Source organism: Lagopus leucura, unplaced genomic scaffold (assembly GCF_019238085.1).
Source record: "Lagopus leucura isolate 7727_CA_CO unplaced genomic scaffold, USGS_WTPT01 Super-Scaffold_100157, whole genome shotgun sequence".
Classification (NCBI taxonomy): Eukaryota; Metazoa; Chordata; class Aves; order Galliformes; family Phasianidae; genus Lagopus; species Lagopus leucura.
In genome coordinates this window covers 28,120,331-28,143,939 of record NW_024962334.1, presented here as the reverse complement: position 1 = coordinate 28,143,939, position 23,609 = coordinate 28,120,331, and the positions used below count along the sequence as shown (strand labels likewise).

Genomic DNA, 23,609 nt, shown 5'->3' with positions numbered 1-23,609 from the left:
CAGAGGGGTCTGAAGAGCTAACCAACAAGATACAATCAAGTGTAATAAAAATCAAAGGTTTCATCAGGAATACAGAGACAAATATATATTTGAGGAATAAGGTAGCATCAGGCATACAAGTTACTCAGAAACCGAGGCAGAGAGATGCTCATTCCCAGCAGCATCATTCAGACATATGACTGCTGTGTTACTGGGGATTTGGATAGTGTCCACATTTCTGAGTATCTGCAATGTCTTTGATTTTAATCATCTAATCATTTGAGGTTCCACAAGTAAACCTCAAAGAAACCATTCAACTTACATGAGAGGTATTTAGTCAAGTAGAAATTCATTTGCTACATAGTTAGAAAAATAGTTACCCAGCCATGCTGCTGTTGAATATATTGGAGTAACAGAAATATTGAGACCAAACAGTTGGAAGTAGTGTTTGAACTTGACAACTAATCTTTATAGTGATATTTGCCATTTCTGTTGCTTTCCTAAGACCAGAGCCAACATAAACAGTGAAAATTCACAATCACTTAAGTCAAAATCTCACACAACGTTTAGGAAGTTTTCAACTAGTAAGTTTCAAAATCCAGTCAAAAAAACAGAGGCATAACCATCTTCAGACTTGCAGTTTTTCTCACTGGGGAATGGTAGTTTCAAGTTCAAACTTTTATAAGATATCTTATTCAGAAACTTTATTAACCTTATTTCAAAGTTTTATCAGTAAGGGAACTCATTTCTTCACCTATGCTGTATAACAAATATAACTCCTTATTTTTCTGAACATCACCACAAGTTTGAATCTGGCATGTGTCATTCATTTGTCTTATACTTACAATAAGAAGGATAATCAGTAAGAAGCAACTGTGGGTAGTTTTTTTCATTGTGAAGTCTTCCTGCAGAAACACGTTGTAGCTGATCCTTCTGGGAATTAAACAGCAAAAACAAAACCAGGATTAGATTTTGTTACAATAAATTCCTATCTTGGTGTACAGGCATCTTTTTAGACTTCAAGTGCATTCTGCACGTGTGTGTGCCTTCAGCCTTCTGTGTGCTGATGTTTGAATTCACTGGAGACAGGCACGCTTTTATTTCAGCCTCCCCTATGGACGCTAAAGTCAGTGGGCATGAATTACTGCTCCATGTTACTACATGACCAGCAGTGTATCTACATCAAACTGCCTCTCTGCCTGCAGAGCTGACTTTGGTTGTCCAGATTCTGCTGCTTCTAATCTCCAAATGTCTGCAGACCCATGAAGAACCTGCATATTTTTTAAAATTACCCCCCAAAAAGAATGATCTGGTGCAATGATAGGCCACTCAAAAAGCATATTTATTGAGTGAGAGAAAGCCAGAGGATGAGTAACCACTAGGTAGGTTACCACAGAACTCAGTGTGGCAGGAAAAGAGACAAATTGGAAGCTCTTTAGGTTAGACCTCCTGGCAAAGGAGCAAGACTGTGGGATTTCACGATCCAAAATGCAGCTAGCTTGCCTGGTCTGTGTGACTGAAGACAGACACGTGGCAGTGACTCTCCGCCATTGAGAACTGCCACTGCACAAAGTGCTAGAGAAGCACAGCACGGCTATACCTCCAAGGGCTTGAAGGAAACTGGACCAGAAGCTTTCTGCTTTTCTTTGTCTCTTTTAAGTCATCACTCATCCAGCCTTTAACCACACCTTCATTTCTGAGGCATCTAAAAAATGGAGTGAGCACACTACCTGAGCACCAGACATACCCAAACCCTAAGAATTTAATGGGAAAAGGGCACAAAGACTTTGAGGCTTAACTTACAGTATGTGTAGTGAGCAAAACAATCCTTTGTGCAACTCTTGTTTCTGCCACAGCATTGTAGCAGCTCTTCTCTACTTGAAGTGGTTTGGAATGCCACCCATTACAGAGAGGAAAAAAATCAGTTGTATTTTTCCTCATCTAAAGGAGAAATAATCTCAAAATGTAAGAAAGGTGTGGCACTTCTACTGCAATCTAATGCACTTGTATGTAATATCCCATGAATGGGAGTGTTTCATGTGCCACTGAGGTTACATAAAACATGGAATGATGAAAAAGAGGACTCAGAAAAAATGCCTCTGTTAAGAAGTAGCCTTATTACTGTCAGAGCCTTTCCAGAAGCATTCTGGTGTGCCAGAGGTAATGGGACAGGCAAATGACACAGAAATAACATAATTATGCTGTCAGCCACATATTTGTATTTGATCAGCAATGAGAGGTAACTCAATTGAAGCAAAAATTGGTCAGCTAGATCTGAGGAAAATGTCTGGAATTGTTTCCGTCTTCTTTATACTATTCCCCGCAGTGTATGTTGGTTCAAAACTGCCACAAAATATACGAGCATATAAATAATAGGTCTTGATCAGCTGCCCAATGAGCAGATATATATACATAAATGTGTCCATGCAATGATGCACAGTACTGTGAAGTGTTCTGTAGCGTGATGTAAAGCCAGCTGTCTTCTGCATTCCCTCTACTAGCCTCCTCTGCTGCATTTACAGGGATGTGCTAAAAAATAGGCAAAATAACTTTGCCCTACAAGCTGTTGACAGTGTTGCAACACACTACTTGCCACAAACGGCAGAGTGATGAATTGTGATCTAGAAAGAGCAGGCAAAATCAATAGCAAACCCGCAATGCATGTAATCTCCTGCACTTAGTGCTAAAAGTGTTTACAGCATTATGTTGGATTAAAGCTGCAACTGCATGCAAATTTTAGTCAAGTGAGATTTCGTGAATGTTTGCTACTATGTATTGAAGAAGCTATTTAAAATACTTCTTGCTCCATATCTCCCAGTTAAAAAAACCATCCGTAAAATATTGAAGACATTATTTTTTCCCTCCGTTAACTGTGATGCCTGTGCCGTATGATACTACATATGAGTAAATGAGTAAGAATTATTCTGTGTACTAAATCTTACATAATTTTGATATTTCTAGTCTTTCTTCTTCTAGCCAGCTCTAACCACAGGAATGGCTGACATGCTTGAAGTGTAGTACCTGTTTTTTTCTTCCTCTTTCACCAGAGTCTTCTCCAGAGCCAACTATTTTAACAGGCTTTAACATTGCTACTATAAAGTCCCTGACTGAGAAGTAGCTTTTCTCTAACCTCAAGAATGACCTGCAGCACTACATGCGTGGGTTACCGGATCAAGGACAACGAGCATCTTGAAATGTAAAGACGTGCAGGTAAAAAGAGTTAATCAAGGGACAGATCAGGAATAATGTGGAGGTAGAAAGATTCTCAGGAAGGGGAGCCCCAGAGGATGGATCATCAGCCTCTGGACAGAGGTTTGGACCTGCATCATCGCAGCTCTGTCCAATTGATTCAGGGTGATACAACAGGTAAACTGGGATGTGCAAAGTGGAATTTTCAAGTTTGGGACTGCTGTGCTAAAAACACTACTTGCACTTCTGCCATCAACCGTGTTCTTGCTGAAAAGGAGGCTGGAAAGCCCCAAGCAGCCAGAAATACTGCATAGCTGGATCTGGATGTGTGCTATCATTAGCACAGAAAGGAACTTGATCCGTAGCATATACTAATGTCATGACTCAATCACACACAGGCTTTGGTGACAGTACCTGCAGAAGGAGTCCTTCCTTTGCCTCATTCTAGCTGCTCATTGCCACCTGACTAGTGCTACTGTCACAGCCATTTAATCTTTCAAAATGATTGGTACATAGGCACTTCAGATGATTCTTCAATGCAGATATTCAAGGTATGTACAAGGTTTTCCTGGGATCATGCATACTGCAATGAACACAAGCAATTATAGACAACGTACCGATAGCTTTTTGGATCACTGGAGCTAATATAAGAATGATTATTATGAGGATTTAATATTGCAAATTTTGTTTCATTTGCTGAAGTTCTCAAGCAGATTTTAAGTTCTGACTTGATTCATGTTCTTGTACTGTTTATCATTTTTTTTTTTGTAAAGTTCAGCAACGTCCTTGCTTGATGTTAAGATAACATGATGTGCTTCATACATTTAAGTTTTAAAACATTCATATTTAGTCATATTTAATCATATGCACATGGTTAAAGCCCAGTATTTTTCCATGATTGTTCTAATTCTTCATCATCTGTTGCTTATAATAGTTCTGTACGAAATCCCAGTCTGGTTTTTAAACTAGAATATTGTTCTGTATTTCTCTGTTAATGTAGCATAGCATTATGTACTAAGATATTCCACTCATTTCAGCTGTTACAGTAATACCATGGGTACCTTGGGATTAGTCCTGAAGCTCATCTGAGGAACAGTACAACATCGGTAGTGTCATCTCTTTTGTCATCTCTATTCTGACTATTACGGTTTTAATACTAAACTGAACAGGGCTATAATTACAATTACCATTGGGTTATGCAAAGATGGGACTACCTTATCCACTCAGTCATTTGCACAAGTGGCCTAACATGGCCAAAAAGGAGGGCCAGAAAAAGGTGTAAGAGTGAAGATTCAAGAGAGGGCAGTAGATCAGCATTGACTTGCTGCAGTCCAAAGAAACAGTAAGAAAGAAAGGCTTTTGGGAGGAATAATGAGAAAAACTTCTCATTTAATTATTCTGCTCTGATTATTCCGCAATGTCATACTTCACAATAGTGCTCACATACCTTTGGAGGAAGATTTTAACAACACAGTACAAGACTAGTAGGATTTGTGACCAAATACAAGAGAGTGATGCAACAAATACATCTTTCTCTGTGCTTGTCTTACCCCTTCGAACTTTGAAAATTCACTCTCTGCCTCTTCATTTGTCCAGCACATTCTTTAAATAGATTTGTTATCACCCATGTGCATTTTTCTCAGGGTGAATAGCTGTACGCTCACCTTCAACCCCAATGTCTCCAGGTTTTCTGGACTACTAGGACTTGTAGATCCTCTCAGGGAACACTTTACTACTCAGCACAGGAGGACACTGACCTGCACTGCTTGTGCCAAGGATGGAGGAGGAAACACAGGGAGAGGCATGTGGGTAAGAAACATGCAAACCAGCAACCCATTGCTGAGTGCTTAGGGAATTTGGATCCAAGGAGGCTGCAGGTCTGTCTCAGAGAATCACAGAAAGATTTGGTTTAAAAGGAACCTGTAAAGATCACTTAGTTCCAACTCTTTTCTAAGGCCAGGGACTCCTTCCCCTAGATCAGGTTGATCAAAGCCCTATCCAGCCTTGCCTTGAAAACCTCTAGGAATGGAGCATACACATCACCTCTGGGCTACCTGCTTCAGTACCTTCCCGCCTCCTCACGAAGAACTTAATTCTTAGATCTCATCTAAATCTACTCTCTTTTAGTTTAAAACCACTACCCCTAGTCCTATCACTATGTGTCTTTGTAAAAAGTCCCTTTCCAGCTTTTTTGTAGGCCCTCTTTAAATATTGGAATGTCTCATAAGGTCTCCCCAGAACCTTCTTTCTCCAGGATGAATAAGATCAGTCCCCTCAGCTTGTCTTTATAGGAGAAGTGCTCCAGCCCTCTGATCATCCTCGTGGCCAACTCTGTAGCTGCTCCAAAAGGTCTGTCTGTTATGGGACCCAGAGCTGAATGCAGTACTGCAGGGAAGGTCTCACAGGAGTGGAAAGCAGAAAGGGACATCCACCTCTCTAGACCTACTGGTCATACTCCTTTCAGTGCTACCTAGGATACAGTTGCCTTTCTGGGTTGGAAAAGCACATTATTGGCTCATACTCAGTTTTTCATCCACCAGAACTCCCACGTCATCCTCAGGATTACTCTCAATCTACTCGTAATCTAGCCTGTATTCCTGTATTCAAGTTTGGGATTGACACAACCCAGGTGCGGGTCACTGCACTTGGCTTTACTAAACTTCATGAAGTTCATATGAGCCACCCCTCAAGCCTATCCAGGTGCCTCTGGATGGCATCCCTTCCCTCCAGAGTGTTGAATGCACCACACAGCTTGGTGTCATCTGCGAACTTGCTGATGTGCCACTGTCCTTGTTACTGATAAAAGATGTTAAATAATACTGACTCCTAAGGGATATCAATCATCACCGGTCTCCACATGGACACTGAGCAGTTGACTGTAACTCTTTGAATGCAACCGATCAGCCAATTCTTTACTTATCAAGTGGTCTATCTACCTGATCTATGTCTCTCCAATCTAAAAAGAAGGATGCTGTGTGTGATAATATCAAATGCTTTGCACAAGTCCAAGTAAATGTAAACAGTTGCTCTTCTCTTATCCACCAGTGATGTAACCCCATCATAGAAGACTGCCAAATTTGTCAGACGATGATTTGCCCTCAGTGAAGCAATGCTGGCTATCACCAGTCACCTCTTTGTTTTCCATGTGCATTCACATATTTTCCAGCTTGGATTTGTTTTGCCAAATGCGTCTGGGGGAAAGTATTAAAATTATTTTCTCATTCCCATCTGGACATTTTACCTCTGCTTTCATAATTTAGGATACTGCTTTGGGCTAAGAGTCAGCTTTGCAGTCACATTATTATAATCCCAGGTCCTATGCAGAGCAGCACTGCAGCACAGCAATAACAGCCCCTTTAGGCAAGAGAAATGCCATGGTTGTGATTTTGGCTGTGAGAAGGAAACCGAGCCAGTTCCTCTTATTTCCTATGCAAATGCTCTAACTAGTAGCCAACAATGGTCTGCCAGTAGATTAACTGGAACCATCATCTTCTCACAGACATATTTCTGAGGAAAATGGTGAGCTCTATTCAGTGTTTCCTATGCCAGAAAGCTGGTGATCATCAGTGCCAGGTGGCAAAATGTGCCTCCTTACAGCCTCTAGTCAAACTTCTAGGATGATAAAGCAAGGCTGAAGATGTACTCGTTACCTTTATACAGCTCCCCGAGCCGCATCTGAACTTTTGGGTAATCATCCTAAAGTTTTCATATGAAAACCTGAAAAATACAGGTTCCAAATTCTCAGTTTTAGGTGTTGGGCACCAAAAGCCATTGCAACACAGTAACTGCAGGCATCTACGTAATTTGTTGGATCTTCTCTCATTCCTTTTAGTAGTCTTGGAGATAATTTCACTATCAGGGAACCACATGCCCATCTGCTAGATGATTACCTAACTGTTACTCAAGAGGATCACTATTAATTTCTGTTATCCTTCCTGTCAGAGTGAGTGAACTGCATCTGTAGAGCTGAGTGGGTACTATGTAAACAAGCAGAAGTTATTAGCTATGGCAAATAGGCAATTTCAGACCTCTACAGATCAAGTGATCAAATAAATATACTTTATTGATTCACTTGGATTACATGGGACCTGCAATACTTGAAGCTTCATTTTCCTACTGAAACTCAGTCAGCAAGAATGGGCTATTTAACTCTAGGCTTGCCTATAACCAAAACCTTGCTAATAAACTGAACAAAAACAGAAGAAAAAAAAAAAAAAAAAAAAAGAAAAGAGGAAAAACTGCTGCCTTGGCTGAATTTTGTTTTAGGATAATCACAAGTTTTGAAAAGCCAACACAATATACATGTTGGTGATCAAGGTGATCTTATACACTAAAGAGAAAGTGGAAGATGGAAGATAGCTATTTGACTAAATGACAGATAACTATATTTTGAAAGAAATGTAGCACAGGAAACATGGTTTGAACGTTAATCATATGCAATGCTTCTGCATCGTCTAATTGCTAATGCAAAAGAAGGTGATTCTTATCACAAAGCAGTAGCCAAGAAAATACGTTTTTAGTACTTAGGAAGCCACACCTCATCTCTAGTTCATGGCCAAAAGGTTTTAGGAGGCTTAAAATAAAGTGGAAACAAATAAAATTTCAGGAAGGGACTAGTAAAATACTTAAATGGAGTTGGTATCCAAGGTCTGCATTACTCACAAGGACTGGACGGTGTCATTTTAAATGTACTCTGGGAAGCTGTAAAACATAACATATTCCAGTTCAAAAGTATTAACAGGAGTATCTAAAGCACTTCTGGAAGTTCAGTGAAATAAGAACATAATGACAAGGCAGTCCTAGATGCACTTGGGATGCACATATAAGGAGTTAAAGAGAAGCAAGAAAATCCGGATGCTAAGTGATGAACTTATGGGTGTTTCTTTTTCTATTTCCCAATTTCTTTCTGCATGACATTGGCAGAATCTTTATTTAGATGAATGCAACCACATACATGACATTCTTCCCTCTGGGATCAATACTTTTTTGATTCCATAAATTGAAAATTTTGTTAAAAGTTTTTCTTCAGCTGGAGCATAAATTGGAAAGAAAAACAGTTATTTGATATTTCCTCATGGTCAATTCCTTCCCAGTTTTCCATTCAGTCCTTCCCCAGGCAAACTCCCACTGGTTCTTATTTTGTAACTATGCATTGCTATAGATTATTTGAGTTAAGTGAATATTTTATGGGGTGGGCAAAGTAACAAGGAAAAATATTATACTTTTTTTTATTATGTCACAGTTTTCATATAAATCACATAGAGTGTGAAAAATCATGCAAGTGGATTGCTATAAATCAAATGCACATGACACACATTTAGATCATTTTGCTCCCACTTGGCAGCAGAATAGCCTTTGTTAGAGCTGGATGTGGGATGTAGGTTTCACTTCTACTCTGACAAATATGAGCGTTTTTTTTCTTTTTTTTTTTTTTTCCCTCAGGTCTGGCTCTCATTGTATAGCAGCTCTGCTTACAACGAATAGAAATCCTAATTAAGATTTGAAGTCAGAAGATGCTACATTGATCTCACAGGACTGTACCTAACAGGGCTCCTAAATGAGCTAGTAGAAACAAAGAAGCTTTAGAGCATGCAAGCCGTCCTGTGACAGTCTCTGAAGAAAGCTGTGTGTGTCTGAGCTCTCAGCCAGCTTTCACAGATACAACAGCTGGTCTGCTTGAGAGTGATTACCTCTGGTGGTAAATCTTGCCTTAGCTATGCTCTTAAAATATTACACCTAATGGAGTACTGATTTTTATTGCTACAAATCTAAACTACAATAAATGAAAGTGAACTGACACTGTTGTTGCCTTTTACACTGTTTTTACAACTGATGTGACAGTCAAAGATACAAAGCTGTAATGAATGATGCAGATATAAAGAAATGTGTAAGTCAGCAAAAAAAAAAAAAAAATACAATCTCAATTAGTTACTACAGAATAATCAAATACCACTGCTGCAGTGTTTGATTACTCTGTTGCTCCTATCAGGAATTACAGCACAGGATTAGATTGAATATTAGCACTCATTTCAATTAGGGCAAAATTTGCACACTATTCACTATGACATTATGCATGCGTTACTGAAGTCTAACAATGAAATTTACATATGATAAATTACTATCAATTGCTACTTTGCCAAGAGGCAGCTATTAGCCACTTATATTAAAATTCTGAGAAGGATTCCAGAGTAACATATATGAAAAGTCTTATTTTCAGTGATAATCATGGTAACAACACAGGCAAGGTTCATAAGGGACATGTATGCATGGGTGAGAATAAAGGGCCGAAGGGGTCTTTTCAGGGACTTGCAGAGAGATTAGTGTTTTCCTTATGGTTCCTCTTCTCTTCTGTCAATTAGCAAGGAAAAGAAATGAGGGAATGTGTACACTGTGCTCTTGCTGCCCACTGTGCTGAGGAAATCTCAGCACTGGCTCCAGTGAAGTGCAAAGGTTCTCATTCTTCAACAGAAGCTGCAGGGCAGACACAACCCTGCCAGTCCACGGTTTTCCTTCTTCCACATTATTGTTAAGTGAAGCTGTGGGACAGCCCTGGGAAGCTAACCTACACACTTTTAAAAGGAAAATGGCAGAGCTTGAAACTAATTCTCCAATACTGGCAGAAATGTCTCCTCAGAACTTGCTACACGTAATGCAGATTTTCATTTTCATTGGCCTCTTGGCATTGTCACCATCTCACTTGCTATTACTCTGATTACTTCACATTCATTCTCTGGCTTTATACTCCTTTCATGCATCAATTCTGTATGTGAGATTCTAATCACAAAAAAACACACAGCTTTCTTTTGTCTTAGGGCTTTGGTGGGTTGCAGAGGAGGCTCTGAACCAGCTTGTTAGCCACAACTAATACACAATGGGCAAAGCAACATCTGGCGTGTACCTGCTCTACCAGTAAGGCCGAAAGCCTGTGGGGCCATTGCAATTCTCAAGCAAATCAGTCAAGTCCAATTTATGATCACATCCAACACAGTGTGTTTTCTAAGGCTGCCAAAACCAACTCTGAATGCTTCCTTATGCCAACTTTTGGTAAAATCTTGATACACTTTGGCTAAAGCCTGTGTTGGGCAGGGATTTGTTCTGCTGGAGCTGTTAAGCTGAATTTCTGGCTCCACTAGGCAAGAAATTCAGAAGCAAATCCAAACTGTCAGCTGAAGTCACTAATGAGGATGAGCCTACAAATTTTGAGTCAGCTGAAAACAGGGAGTCAGTTTTGCATTTCTGAGCACAGCCAGGACCCACGCAGGTGCCACGGGGCTATTCTTCAGTTTAGCCTATAGACTTGGATACTTCTGAACTAAGCTAAGCAAGCTTAGGGTTTTCCCTCATATTCCTATCAAATTCAGCTGCAGAGACAATCTTGATTACAAATGATACAATCAAATACGAAAAGAAATGCCTCAAATATAGCAGCATTTTTGTAAATCTTTTCAAAATGAAAACCTGGAAATACTCCATAATTCTCAGCAAGATTTTTCCTGTTAAACCATAGGTTGCCAATACTAGCATTTATTTCACTGGCAGTGAGTGAAAAGACCTGAAACCTTAGCCTCTAAGTGCTGTTAATAATTTCAAATATCCAAATATCCATCCATGATCAAGAGCTTCATGTGGAAAAATAATAGATAAGTCTCTTTCATAAATTACATTGACAGTGCTTCATATAGCAGACAGGGGACCAAAAGGAAGACTACTCGGATAAGCACTGAGATTCATAAAAGATTTCTAATAGCTTTGGAAATAAGTCAGCACAGCCTATTCAGCAGCACTAGGGCTGACCTTGCTTGACACCCTGACTGCCTCACTGAATCCACACTGTGTGTGTGCTCTCACCTGGCTGACAAAATCTCAAAGTGCAGGAATTTAAGAAAACCTAGCTTTTATGGGCTCAGCAAAACTTGTGTCCTGGGGACTTTCGCCCTCCTTCCAGTGTTGATTTTGCCTGCTGGTGATGCACAGTTTGGGCTTTTATTTGTTGATCTGCAGCTTTTCTCTAAATGACATGTATTCATCCCGATGAAGCACCTGACCTTCCTATGGAGCATATTTTCCAGGCAGCACTATCTCAAAAAGCACGTAAAGGGTATTTTTCTCAAATAATATGAATATTTCTATGTACTAACAGCACAGAGCATATACAAGGCTAGAAAGTCTTGTTCAACATTATATTGATTTAGTTATGAGTGAATATTGTGCAAGTTGTTTGCCAAAGTGAGTTGGTAAAACACTGATGTGAAATTTGTCTCAGTTTAACAGCAAATATACCTGGTAGTACTACATGTCTACAAAATCCTTAGCACTTTTCTACAAAATTCATCTAAGCTCACTGAGCTCTTGCTATAGATTTCTACTCTGTGCTTACAATGCATTTCAACAAAGCTCATAAACATTTTCGTCTCTTTGACAGTGCACTACAGTGAATTCCTGTTTAGTGTAACAGCCATGTAGAAGCTTAGCTTTAAGTACCATTTTAAATGCTCTTTAACTAACGTGCTGACATGAGGCGCGCTGGTGTTCCACAGCTGAAGTCACCTAGGTGATGTAGTGGGCTTGCCTGCTGGATGCTGTGCTGCTGACCATGTAAGTAGCATAAAGAAGTGTCCAATGGACTCTTTGTTTAAAAGGATCCATTGCAGAATGAGATCCTTTCCAGATGGGAATTTTGGTGATCTCATTGGCAAATGCCCACAAGATTGCAGGCAGACAGCAATGACTATACTGTAACATTTGATAAGGAACAGTGGGACTTTTTGCAGAAGAGATGATATTTCAGTTTCCTTCAATTTTATCAAGTCCCAGGCAAACAGACCAGCCAATTTATACCTACAGGAAGTACAGTGAAATTTATAATTTATTAATAATGATTTATTAAGGAATAACTTCGCTGATTGAACGTGTAAATAGAATAAAATGTACTGCTTAATAAAAACTCAATTCAATGATGATCTAGTAGAACCAGCCTAGTATATGGTCTCCAGCCCATAAGTATTGTGTACTAGAATTCTCAAAAGCTTTTCTATGGTACAGCTAAGAAAACCTTTAGTCAATCACAGTCAAGATTTTAGGATATGTTTTGTTAATCAGTGATGTCTTTTGTCTTCCAGTTAAAGTGTCAGCTAGCTAGTGGTCAGTAGCTGGAATAAGAGGAAAGGAATGAAAAGAGGTTTAGGCAGGAAGCAAATGCTCAGTGTTTTTTATTAGTAACTGCAGGTTTTTATTGGGATTTCTAATCAGTGGATATGTACAGAACATGCAGCCATTAAAAAATAAAATTATCACTGGAATATAGAGTTGTACATATAAATATGATATAAACAACTACTGTAGTGGCTCAAGTTTTTAACTGTCTTCTGGCAATGTTTCTGAAGAAGCCACTGATCCGTGTCCGCTCCCTTTTCTGATATTAATCTGGAAACTTGTTTAAATGCAAGAAGCTCTATTAATTGAAACAAAACTCTTTCATGATTCCTTTGGTATAAATAAGAGGTGTAATTTGAGCTCTCTGGAAAGCTGGAGAGTATGTTTTAATTGGAGTTTTAATTGAATGAAATAAATAGCATGTGTCATTTCATCGTGAATGGACTCTGTAAGCATCAGAACAGATCAAAATACACATAAGTTGAAGCAAAGGGCTTCTTTCTTTCTTTCCATCTTTCTTCATTTCTTCCTTTCTCTCTCTCTCTTTTCTCTCTTTTTGTCTCTTTCATCATTCACCCAAACATTTGTCTCTAACCGCAGCTATTACGATACCTCATAGGTCTACAAATATTGATCCTGGCAACTGGTAGCCTCCAGTCCTGAATAAGTTTCAGTCTGCAACCTACTCACTGGATAGCAAATTTCTGGCAGAGTAGACACACACCTCTAGCAGTCACACAGCACAGACAAACCATTATTTGTCTCATACCATGTTTCTTCTCTGTCCTCGTCTTCAGATTATAAAGCCAGAAAGGAGAACCTGACTCTGAAGGCACTATCCTTTCTCCTGCCTACTTTGACAGTTATTCCTACCTGCCATTCTATCCAGAAATCTCTAAATGAGGCAGCACAAGGATCTAGATGCAAAATTCTGAATTATGTCCTTGAGACATAGATCCACCATTAAGTTAAGTGTGTGATAGTTCACAGCAATGTGCACTGTGAAACACTGGTCCACAGAGATTGGCTTTTCTTCCCTCTACAAACAACTGATAGGGAAACACTGAGTTACACCTCTATGAAGATGCCTCTCCCACATTTGTATTCTACACTGATTTTGGCTGACAAACTGAGAAAGAAAGAAGAGGATTTTCAGACACAAATGAGATTCCTTAGAAAGAGCTATTTTCACATAATCAGAATGATTGGGTTGAAACCAAGTAACAATACACCAAACTCCCACTGGATAATCCAGATGCATAAATCATGGAAACTGATGAAAGAAAGACAGATGCTTAGAGCTCTCACATGAGGTCCTAGACACTGCCAGAACTTCTGGTAACACATACAGAACCAGCTCCTCAGGCTGATGGCCAAAAGGATGCAGTACAGGTTGGCTTCCTGCGCTGCCAGAGTCCCTGTCTTTGAGAGGAATGTATAGCACTAACTCAGTTTGCAGTGGTCACATCATTCTGAAGTAGATTTGCTTCTGAGTGCTGTTTCAGGACTTAATTCCAGGTCTCAGTCATTAATTATATGTTGCTGATTAAGTAGCAATACGCACCTGGCCCATAAAATCTAAACGAAATGAAATGCCTTTTAAATCGCTATCAATTTTGAAGTTGTAAGCAGTAGTTTTTTTGATTTAATTTTGCATTACTTTAGAAGCAGTGGTGCCATTGAAACAAAATGAACGTTTGGCATTGATTTCAATGAAAAGCAGTTTAAAGCAGACAGAGAAAAGGAACACCACAAAGAAAAGGCCAATCTCCCACAGTGAGCAAAGCAGACAAAAGGCAAACACTTCTACTCACGATGGATTTCTTACCAAAACTTTCTCCCTGATAATAAGTATTTCCAAGCTGGGGTACACAACACTGTTCACACAACCAGCCATGCCTTGCTTAATCCGCAGCTGATAATGAGGACTTGGGAGAAAGATAAACAGTCAGTTCTACTGAGGTCTTACAAAATTTAACAAAATGTATGTACAGACTTTCTACCAGGAAACTGATCTGCAAGAAGTTTGTTTTCCCCCTCCAAACTCAATCTGTACACTGCCCAAGCTGAAGTTCCATTAAAGACCAACAGAGGTTCCAGTGCCAAAACAGTGCTTAGTTCCCCCAGTTTGCTAAAATCACAGCGCAAGCTATTGCTGGGGATACAATTTTCTTATACTAACAGATCAGTCTATGTGAATCCATGTATTAGTTTTTTTCTTGAAACTGGTTTTCAGAAGCCAAATTCATACGCTGGCAGCTTGCCAAAACTTGACTTCAGACACAGAAATAATCTTTTATATTCAGAAGAGCCAGAAATGCCTGTGATTTGTGACCGTGTTGTATCAAGAAGAACAGTTACAATTTCTAATCCTCCCTGAGAAGGTAAGCTGTTTCTTTTTACCTTCCAAGGTCAAAATTAAGAACTCGGTTAAGTTTATGACTTAAGCCTGACTTAATGATAAATTAGTAAAAAACAATGGAAAAAAAATCCTCAAAGAGCTTTGAGATTGAAAAGAAAATTTACAATGGTGATGAGGTAGTACTGCGAAAATTAATGTGATTCTCTATTGATATTATTAAAAAAGCCTAATTTCTCTTTCAGTGCACAGAGAACTGAAGGAAGATAAAACTTTGAAAGCCTTCCTTCTCCCAGTGCACACCAATATATTGCAAAAACTGCAGCTTTTTGTGCTACATAGAGAGGTGTTAATTCATTTTTCATACAAAAACAAGACCACTATCTCCTTCATTACTTACAGCCACATGGAAAGAAGACAGCAATTTACAGGATTGGGTCTGAGAATGCAAATCGTGTCACCTTCATATTCCAATAGGCTTAATATTTCCACAATTCTCCCTGCCCAAGGAAAGCAAGAAGCTGCTTCAGGACAGGGGTGATAGTGGGGCATGGTGCTAGCTACCGGTTTTGACTGAGGTGGGAAGGATGATGGGAAAAGTGGTACATCTCTTGTCCCATTTTTATACATTTACAAAGAAATCTGTTCAGAAAGATAGGGTAGAATAGAGGACATGCTGCAGAGTTATGAGTTCTAACAAGAGATCTATAACGAAGATCAAGTAATATTGAAATTATCATTAAAAAATCTGCTTTTCCTCAATTAAATTAATAAGTTTCCCATAGCATTGCTATGTTTTAGGTAATATAACAAATTCTTTTAAAATCTGATTTTAATCCTTCCTTGGAAAAAACATTTTAGTATATTCTTTAGAGAAGGCACATGACAGTTTTCTTCACAATCAAGACACATACAAAACATCCACACTGAGTTTGTGCGATCTATCCACCCATGTATCTTCATAAAACTTGTAAGAAAACTATTGAACCTTGAGAAATGACCTTTTTGGGAAAAATGGACAAGTGGATACAAAAGTTATCAGCAGATGACAGGCTGATCCATACGTGTACAGCCAGGCAATGCCACCAGGGAGCCTTGATTCCCAAAAAAGAAATCAAATATTATTTTCTCTATTTATTGTTGTAGTTTTGTTTTGTACATATTACTTTTCACTTTTGGGGGTCAGTTTTTCAATGGCTTGAAAAAAATACACACTGCATGCAGAAGTTGGGGTGCAAAGCACAGATGTTAGCAAGACTCCTATCTTTTGAATACAACATGAACAAAACCAGTACAAGTACTTCCTAAATATCCCTCATCCACATTTAACTGTTTTCGTTCTGAACAGCAACCACTGCTTGCACTGAAATGTCTACCGCTCGGAAAAGCTACAGACAAGCCACCAAATGAGAGGCAACATGAAACTACTGCAGCAGATTCTGAATTGTGAATCTTGATTAAAAATTGCTTTGCTTCCTATGGGTAGAGTATATGAGAATGACTTACTGTCTAATGTGCAGTCATTCCTGATGCACACAGAAAACAACAGTCCAGATCAAGAATTTTGCTCTATAGACAGATAAGAAAGAGATCTGTATCATGAAGGGCCTCACAGACAAAGTGATAATCCAGCTCTTTTATCATCTAGAAAATTTGCCACCTGCTCGGTTTTCTTTCTGCATCAAGTAGTGGAGAAGTCTAGGATCTATACGTGGAGACTGCACATCTCTGTATGTATAGCTTCATGCCTGTATGGAGGCAGCTGAGCTTCAACCCATATCATACAGTCTCAGGAGACAGCTGTGTAAAAGAAGCAAAGACACAACCCATGGCAGTAAGTGCAGGGAGGCCCACCCATAAGTTCCCAGAGCAAGGAAAGGATTTTCTTCCAGCAGAAGATTAGAGAGAACTGAAGAAAGACCCACAATATATTTATTTCTTACTATTAAACAAATTTGTTCTCTTTCTCACTAACATTTCTTTCCAATTCATCTCTTTGAGCTCTCAAGATCAATTTGTCTATAAATGTAGTTATACTGTCATAAATCAGATAAATATTTTCTTTACATCCAGACCAACATGAACCACAATAACAGAAACCTTGCTTTAGTGATTTATGCAATACATAGGTATGCTTTAACCAATTTTCTGCCAATGTATCTGTCCACCCGAATTGCATTGTTTGGAAGCTCTCACAGTTCAGTGTCAAAGCCTTTTAAAACCCCCCCCCCTCAGTGTTACAAGTTTTAAAGAAGCAGCAGTCTTGCAGTCCCACACAGAACCTTTGTCTTGGAGACAAAGGAGATGAGCAGACTGAAATACAACAGGATAGATGCTCATCCTTTATCTTAGGCAAGTGAGAGTTAAGCACCTGCATGGCAGTACAAGCACTGCATGGAGAGATACATGTTTTAATCTGAAGAGAAAAACAGCAACGCTAAGGCACACAATCTAGAATGCTTGATCCCTTAATTAAAACCTAGCTATACCTAAGATCATGTCCATATTAGTGAAAACATGATGCATAGTACTCAAAAATCTTCCTTGGGGTTTAATTACAAGCCTGAAATTGACCTCTACATGGGAACTGTTGTTTCATAGCCTAATTTCTTCATCCTCCCTGAAATGTTAAGCATGTTATAATCCATCCTTTATACACTGGAGGATTTTTCCAGCCAAGAGAATAAAATAGCTTAATTTTTTTTTTTTTCCAGAATAAAATAACATCTTGTTTACTCCATCATAGTCACAGTACGTACTCATCCTAAATCCTTTTCATGCCAAATCCCTAGTAAATAATCTGATTGTAAAATAATGCCGACTTCACGTTATCCATCCCTTATTAATGCTGTAGCACAGGAGACAGATACAATTGACACAGGAAGTCAGTGCACTGGTTTCATAGCAAGCAAAATCTTGCCAAACAGAATGGCCTATGAATGTATCATACCAATGAAATGCAAAGTAGTGTTAGAAGTTGGCTATCACAGCAAGCACCATTATCTGAGTGGAAGGATAACCTTTCAAACAGAAATTAATTGTGGCAGAAACATGAGATTCTGTCCCTCCCTTTAATTTTTTGTTTGTTTGTTTGTTTTGCTTACATTTTTAATGCTATCTCTTAAGTACAGCACCTCCATCTTCAGCACTGCTGTACTGCTGGTACAGACACAAGCAAAACTCTTCTTTCTATAGGATGCTGAATGTGGAAGATGATTAATAGACAATAGAATGGATCCACACTCTGAATTGTGACACAGTGACTCAAGCTGAAGAGCCTTTTACTTCCCAAGCAGACACATTGATTTCCGCGTCACCACTAAAGACATGAAGATCAATTCAGCATGAGCAAAGGCAGTGAGATCTGGCCAGTCTTTCTCTTGTTGTGGTACTTCAGATCTACTCACAGCCATCAGATACTAGAAGAAGCACAATCTTATTTAACAAAACTTCCCAGAACTGGCCTTACATCACTACCGATACAAATTACTGCAGTAACGAAATAAGTAAAGCTGAACTGTGTTGCTTTATATTTAACCAAAAAGTGCAATTGGGAAAATATCCATTTCTCTCGAGGAAAAGTAGAATACTGTACAAAAAAAGAATTGATATTTCTCTTCTTGTAGCAGTTATTTTCTGGAAAGTAACATTACTGAGCAATTTGAAACTGAAAAGAGCAAAGTAAGCGCGTTTTCATGATGATGCTAGTAAGTTTGAGCAGATCTTGTAGGAATATTGTAAGAGCACATTCTGTCCCCTTCTCTATGCAGACACACCCAAAGAACGTCTGAAGATAAGGGATGGAGCCAGGAATAGTAAATGCACTTATCTGAATGATGCTTGTAAAATCAAGTCCTTTGGGATGTTTTTTTTTCTTTCTTTTTCAAAGGGGAATTTTAGAAACACTCTAACTTCTCACAGAGATGGCTGTATCTAAGCTATGCATCCATCTTTCCATTCACACTAAGTTGAGCCAAACAGGCATTTGCAGGGCACCATTCACTCACATCCTATTTTAAATGGTTATTTTACGTTATATAAATTAGTACCTTTATAAGCCTATTTCTACATCATCTCTGAATTTCTATATTGGTCACATGAACAAGATCTTCTATCTGTACAAGTTGCAAGAGAACATCTACTCAGAGACGCCTGTGCAAGCACTGCCCTTGTTTGATACTTCAGAGTGCTTTAATACATGCCAAATCAGTACATGTAATCAAATTAACCTGAAGACATTGAACTGGAGTTTACTCAAGTCAAAGACATTGTCCAAGACATTAGTCTGATCTACAATGTGTCAGCTCTATGGTTAGAAATGCAGTCACATGAGGTTGCACAAAATTCCCCTATTAGGGCAACAGAGATAGTGTATCATGATGCTTCAATGCCATTTAACTCCTTCTATAGAGGTCTCCCATTGAGCTTTGCTACAACATTACATACTACAATCATGAGAATCAATCTCTCTCACTTGGCTCAGTGAAAGTTTCAGCAAAAACCACTAGCTAAGATCTACATGTTTAGTGTATGCAAGTAAGACATAGACAATTTATTTCTGACATCCTGTCCTCTCTGTCTGAGTATTCCCTTACAATGTCACAAATTCTAGTCTCAGCAAAGACTTTTCTGTTTGTTTGTAAATGAGCCATCCTGAACCCGATAAACTTTTCTGTATAAAAAAACTATCGGAACATTTATGCTCTAAAAGGTTTTTATTTCAACAAATTGGCATTGCCCACCAAAATAATAAGGCAGAAAATATATTTTGTTAAAAATCTCCAAGCAACTTTAGAAATAACAGAATGGCCCATTATCTGTTAAGTCTGACTCAGACTAGAAACGTATTTACATTCTCACAGTTATTCAGAAGACCACAAATAAAATATAGCAATTTACTCTAATGCACTTTTATAAGATTAAACCCTTCAAATCAGCTTCCTGTAGATCACACATGAAAGAAATGATTGCATTGCATCATCAAACTCTATTGCCAAAGGGTCCAGCAATAATTTGTTTGCTGGTTACAGTAAAAATGCCCATTTTCTCTAAAAGATGGTGCTGTATTGAAGCCAGATTTCCATCAAAGATTTCCAATACCTTTCTGAGCTGTTTTGAACAGAGCTTTTAGTCATTCATTTCACCTGGCTTATTAGGCTCCTATTGGAAACAATTTTCATTATGATTATATTTTTGTGAGTGCTGCTGGAAAGAAACTCTAATAAGCAGCCCAGATTTCTTAGTATCAATTCTCAGGGTATATTATTTTAAGATGCTACAAATAATTCAAATACATACAAAGAACTGAATGACTTGCAACAGTCTTATACTTTGCTATTTAACAGTGATAAATTCAAAGCACTGCAATTATTCATTACATACTGACACTCTTCACCCTCATGTTTCATTGATATATCTTGTTTCAGCTACAATGCATCAGTGGTCACAGCAGGATATGCAATACTGAAAACCAGAGCACGATGGCAATGATAGCACTGTATTTTTCAGGGAGACCAAAATGTGCAAAAAGGTGAAAACAACAGGATCAAAGATAACTTCAAAGGCATATTTTCATTCCTCTGGGTAAGCGCAGCTGGATACTGCACTGGTATAGAAAACAGCTTGCAGATTTCCATTTACAAGGCTCTTCTGGGGCCATTTGGGGTGTCTCTACTCTCTCCTATGGTTGAAATGGTAGCTGCTCCATCAGGGAGCACTAGCTTTTCAAGAACATGTAGAAATTGTTACAGTAACGTGTGGCCAAGGCTCAGTCCTCACTGTCTAGGTGTGGCTCACACTTCAGTTCATTACTCTCATTAAACATTTTAGAAGGTGCTGCAAAACTTACCAATTTTTTCAGGTGTAAAATCTGAAGTCCAAGAAAACAGCAGTATTATTTACTAAACTGGTTTCATATTCAAGACAGAGCTGGTGGCAGGACTTACTCCAACACTGATGTTTGGTTCTCACACTCGAATTCTTCTCACAGGGCAGGTAGAATTTGTAAAAGTTTGCTAGCAACTGCTAAAGGCACAATTAATTACAGAGAGGCCTACTTATAGAAGCGTGGGCTTCAGATGTGAATGTGTTTGGAACACACCACTTGAATTTTATAAATTTGCTTGTGTCCAAATTTTCAAAGACTGAAAAGTAAAGTATGACACTAATGCTCTCAAAAATCTTAACCTTCCCCTCTTGAAGAAGTGACCTCACCTCAGAACAGATCCAGTGAAAAAGATAACAGTAAAAGTGAACTCAGACTGTTTGAGAACATCTGAATAAATAAATTGGTTTTGCCTCCAGCTGGTTTTCAACTGATTTCACTCAGTGAAACAAAAAATGAGCAAGACATTTCTCTGTGTTTATATTTCATGAAATTTGGAAAACAAAACATCAAAGAAAAAAATTGAGTCATAAATCACCTATTAATACTGCTATTTTTACTTGAGATTCACATGGTCCCTCCCCATGCTCCACAAAAACCTGTGGACAAGAAATTCAGACTGCAACCAGCCTGCATGAGTAGACAGCCCTTTCTGGATGCTCTGGATTTTTTTAGGAAAACAATGTTTTCAAGGCCTATTTGCTGTAGATGAAGAAGATATAAGAAAGCAGAACAACACATCACAGTGAGTGGGCAAATAGTTGTACATAAAAATATTGGCAGCTTTCACATTTGCTTTCATCTCCTGGCTGACAGGTGCAAGTGCATGGTGTTGAGTATAGCACGTCCTTTCAAGTACACTTGTGAGGCATCTGTGAATATCTGAATGGTCTGTGAACAGCTCTTTTCACTTTGTCAGATCAGATCGAGAGCGGAAGACTGTGCTGCTAACTTGTGGTAAAAGAGCACTGGAAACAAGCTGTCATATCTATGTGCTGTTTCCCACGTATTTGTATTACTTTGTGGAACACTACTTACCTCTATACTTTTGTACCTATAAAATATGAGTCACAGGTAGAACTCTACAGATACCTAAGTGTACAGATAAACAGCATGCCACATACTAAAAAAATTGTGTGGGAAACCTCACATTCTGGCTTTATATGTTTCTAACTGATGTTTGTCCAAATATGCCAAACATGCCTAAAGAATGGCAGAAGTTTGGGTTTTGAGAATGCTGTCTATATTCAAATATTACTCATAATCCCCAGAGGAGAGCTGCCTGTTTTCTGAAGGCATCTGTGTATGAACATGCTGCAGTAAGAGAAAGGCACTGAAGAGCAGAACACTGTGAGACATGACTAAGGTGTGCCTGTGCTAGCAGAGGAGTATTCAGGACTGACTCCAATTCAGCCAACAGTGTTAGATCCTATTGTGACACTGAGCTGGGTTTCTATACCTCGAACACCCCAAGACACTTAACTCAGTATCCTTCATCAAAATCTGGTTCTGCGTTCCCAGTTCTTCCCATAGATGCCTGGGGGCCATGCATAAATGTACATTAAGTCCCTTAGGAGAGTCTACTGTAATATCTCAAGAGATGCCTTGAGAGAATGTCCAAAGCCGTACAGTTAATGCCTTTCTTCTGCCATCTGTAATATTTGCTCTGTACAGGCTTAACTCAAAAAGTTATCTAATTCCTTCACTCAGAACCTATGTTTGTCTTTCACTGAGACTGGCACCAGGGCTCACATGCACTAGCTGTAAGAAGGATCATGGTAGTATTTATGTCAAGAGAGATGAGACAATTATTTGATCACAGACAAAGGAAAGGGTGCTTGAATATCCAGGTAGAAGTCAGCTTTATCAGAACTTCTACCTAGTTACTTCAAGCTTTGTCTTGAAGTCAGTGGTGTATTGTATACATGAATATTTGAAACACGCACCCTCCTGTATCTCCAGGGAGCAGTGCTTTCCTTTTATCCTGCTAGAATTTAATTAGGTGAAACATTAGATTAGAATACTATAGCATATAAACACAGCAATACAGTTCCATCTGTAATTAGCTCCATCTCAGGAGAATTACAGGAGCCAGATAAGACAAAGCAATTCTTTTTCTGCTTGCTAATAAGCATGTTAAGCTGAACCAACATACAAAAAATTAGCACGCCCTTCCTAACCTTCTTCCATCCTTCTTAGTCTTTATTTTTTGTCTTGGAGGCCAACTTCTGCCTTTCAGAGAAAGAAGCTGCAAAGAATGAAAGTCAAACACGACTAAGTGACAGCTCTGCTCCAGAGAAAGTAACATCCGTTTGGGAGCCAGCCATTGCATTTCAGGAAGCAGTCAAATGTTCTCCTAGGAGCCACCAGTTCAGTCAAGCTCTGGGTATATTTATTTGAAGTAAACAAGAACATATGTTGTGACATCTAATAGCAGTACTTGCTAGTTAAATAGACTGGAATAGAAAAGTGGTACTTTTCTACAAGGAGATGAGCAGCGGTGTGAAGCCTGCAGTCTCTCGGGATCCTGCACAATCAGGCTGCATCAGCACACATCAGCAGAGACCAAGAGCAGCAGGCATCAGGTTCTACCACCAGGAAAAATGGAAAACCAGACACAAGATTTTGTTTTACTCATAGTTTGGTAAAACAATAAGAAGTCCCAAGTAGTATACTTACAGAAATACTGTGAAATGAGTTCCTTGTTAATGATGACAACATGAGTTTCATTCATTTTCACTATCAAAGTCCTGGAAACCATGGACTTAACCTGTGCCAGAACTGCAAGCATGGAAGGTAGAACTTCCTATCGGCTCTTGGGAATACACTCAGTTCAAATGGCATAATCAAGTCCTATCCTAGCTTTTGCATTCTGATTACTTGCCTGTTGCTTAGTATTCCGACAATGATTGTATGACAAGGGACAAATTCTAATGTCTTCACACAGTTCTGAAGGAAATGTCAGCAGAAGATTAGAGGAATCCATAAAGCCTGAATAGAATTAAGCCAAGAGCATTTTAAGGCCCCAAATCTGTAAATGCTTTT

At 38.9% G+C, this 23,609-nt stretch overlaps 1 protein-coding gene across 1 annotated transcript in view; it reads right to left on the bottom strand.

Annotated features, from left to right (window-relative positions):
- Positions 1 to 23,609, bottom strand: part of CALCR (calcitonin receptor) — a 131,535-nt gene that overhangs the window by 62,108 nt on the left and 45,818 nt on the right. Inside the window, exon 2 of the mRNA XM_042889340.1 lies at positions 825 to 912. Within this exon, the coding sequence (XP_042745274.1) occupies positions 825 to 872 (48 nt within the window). The 5' untranslated portion in view covers positions 873 to 912. The remainder of the gene's footprint in view (positions 1 to 824; positions 913 to 23,609) is intronic.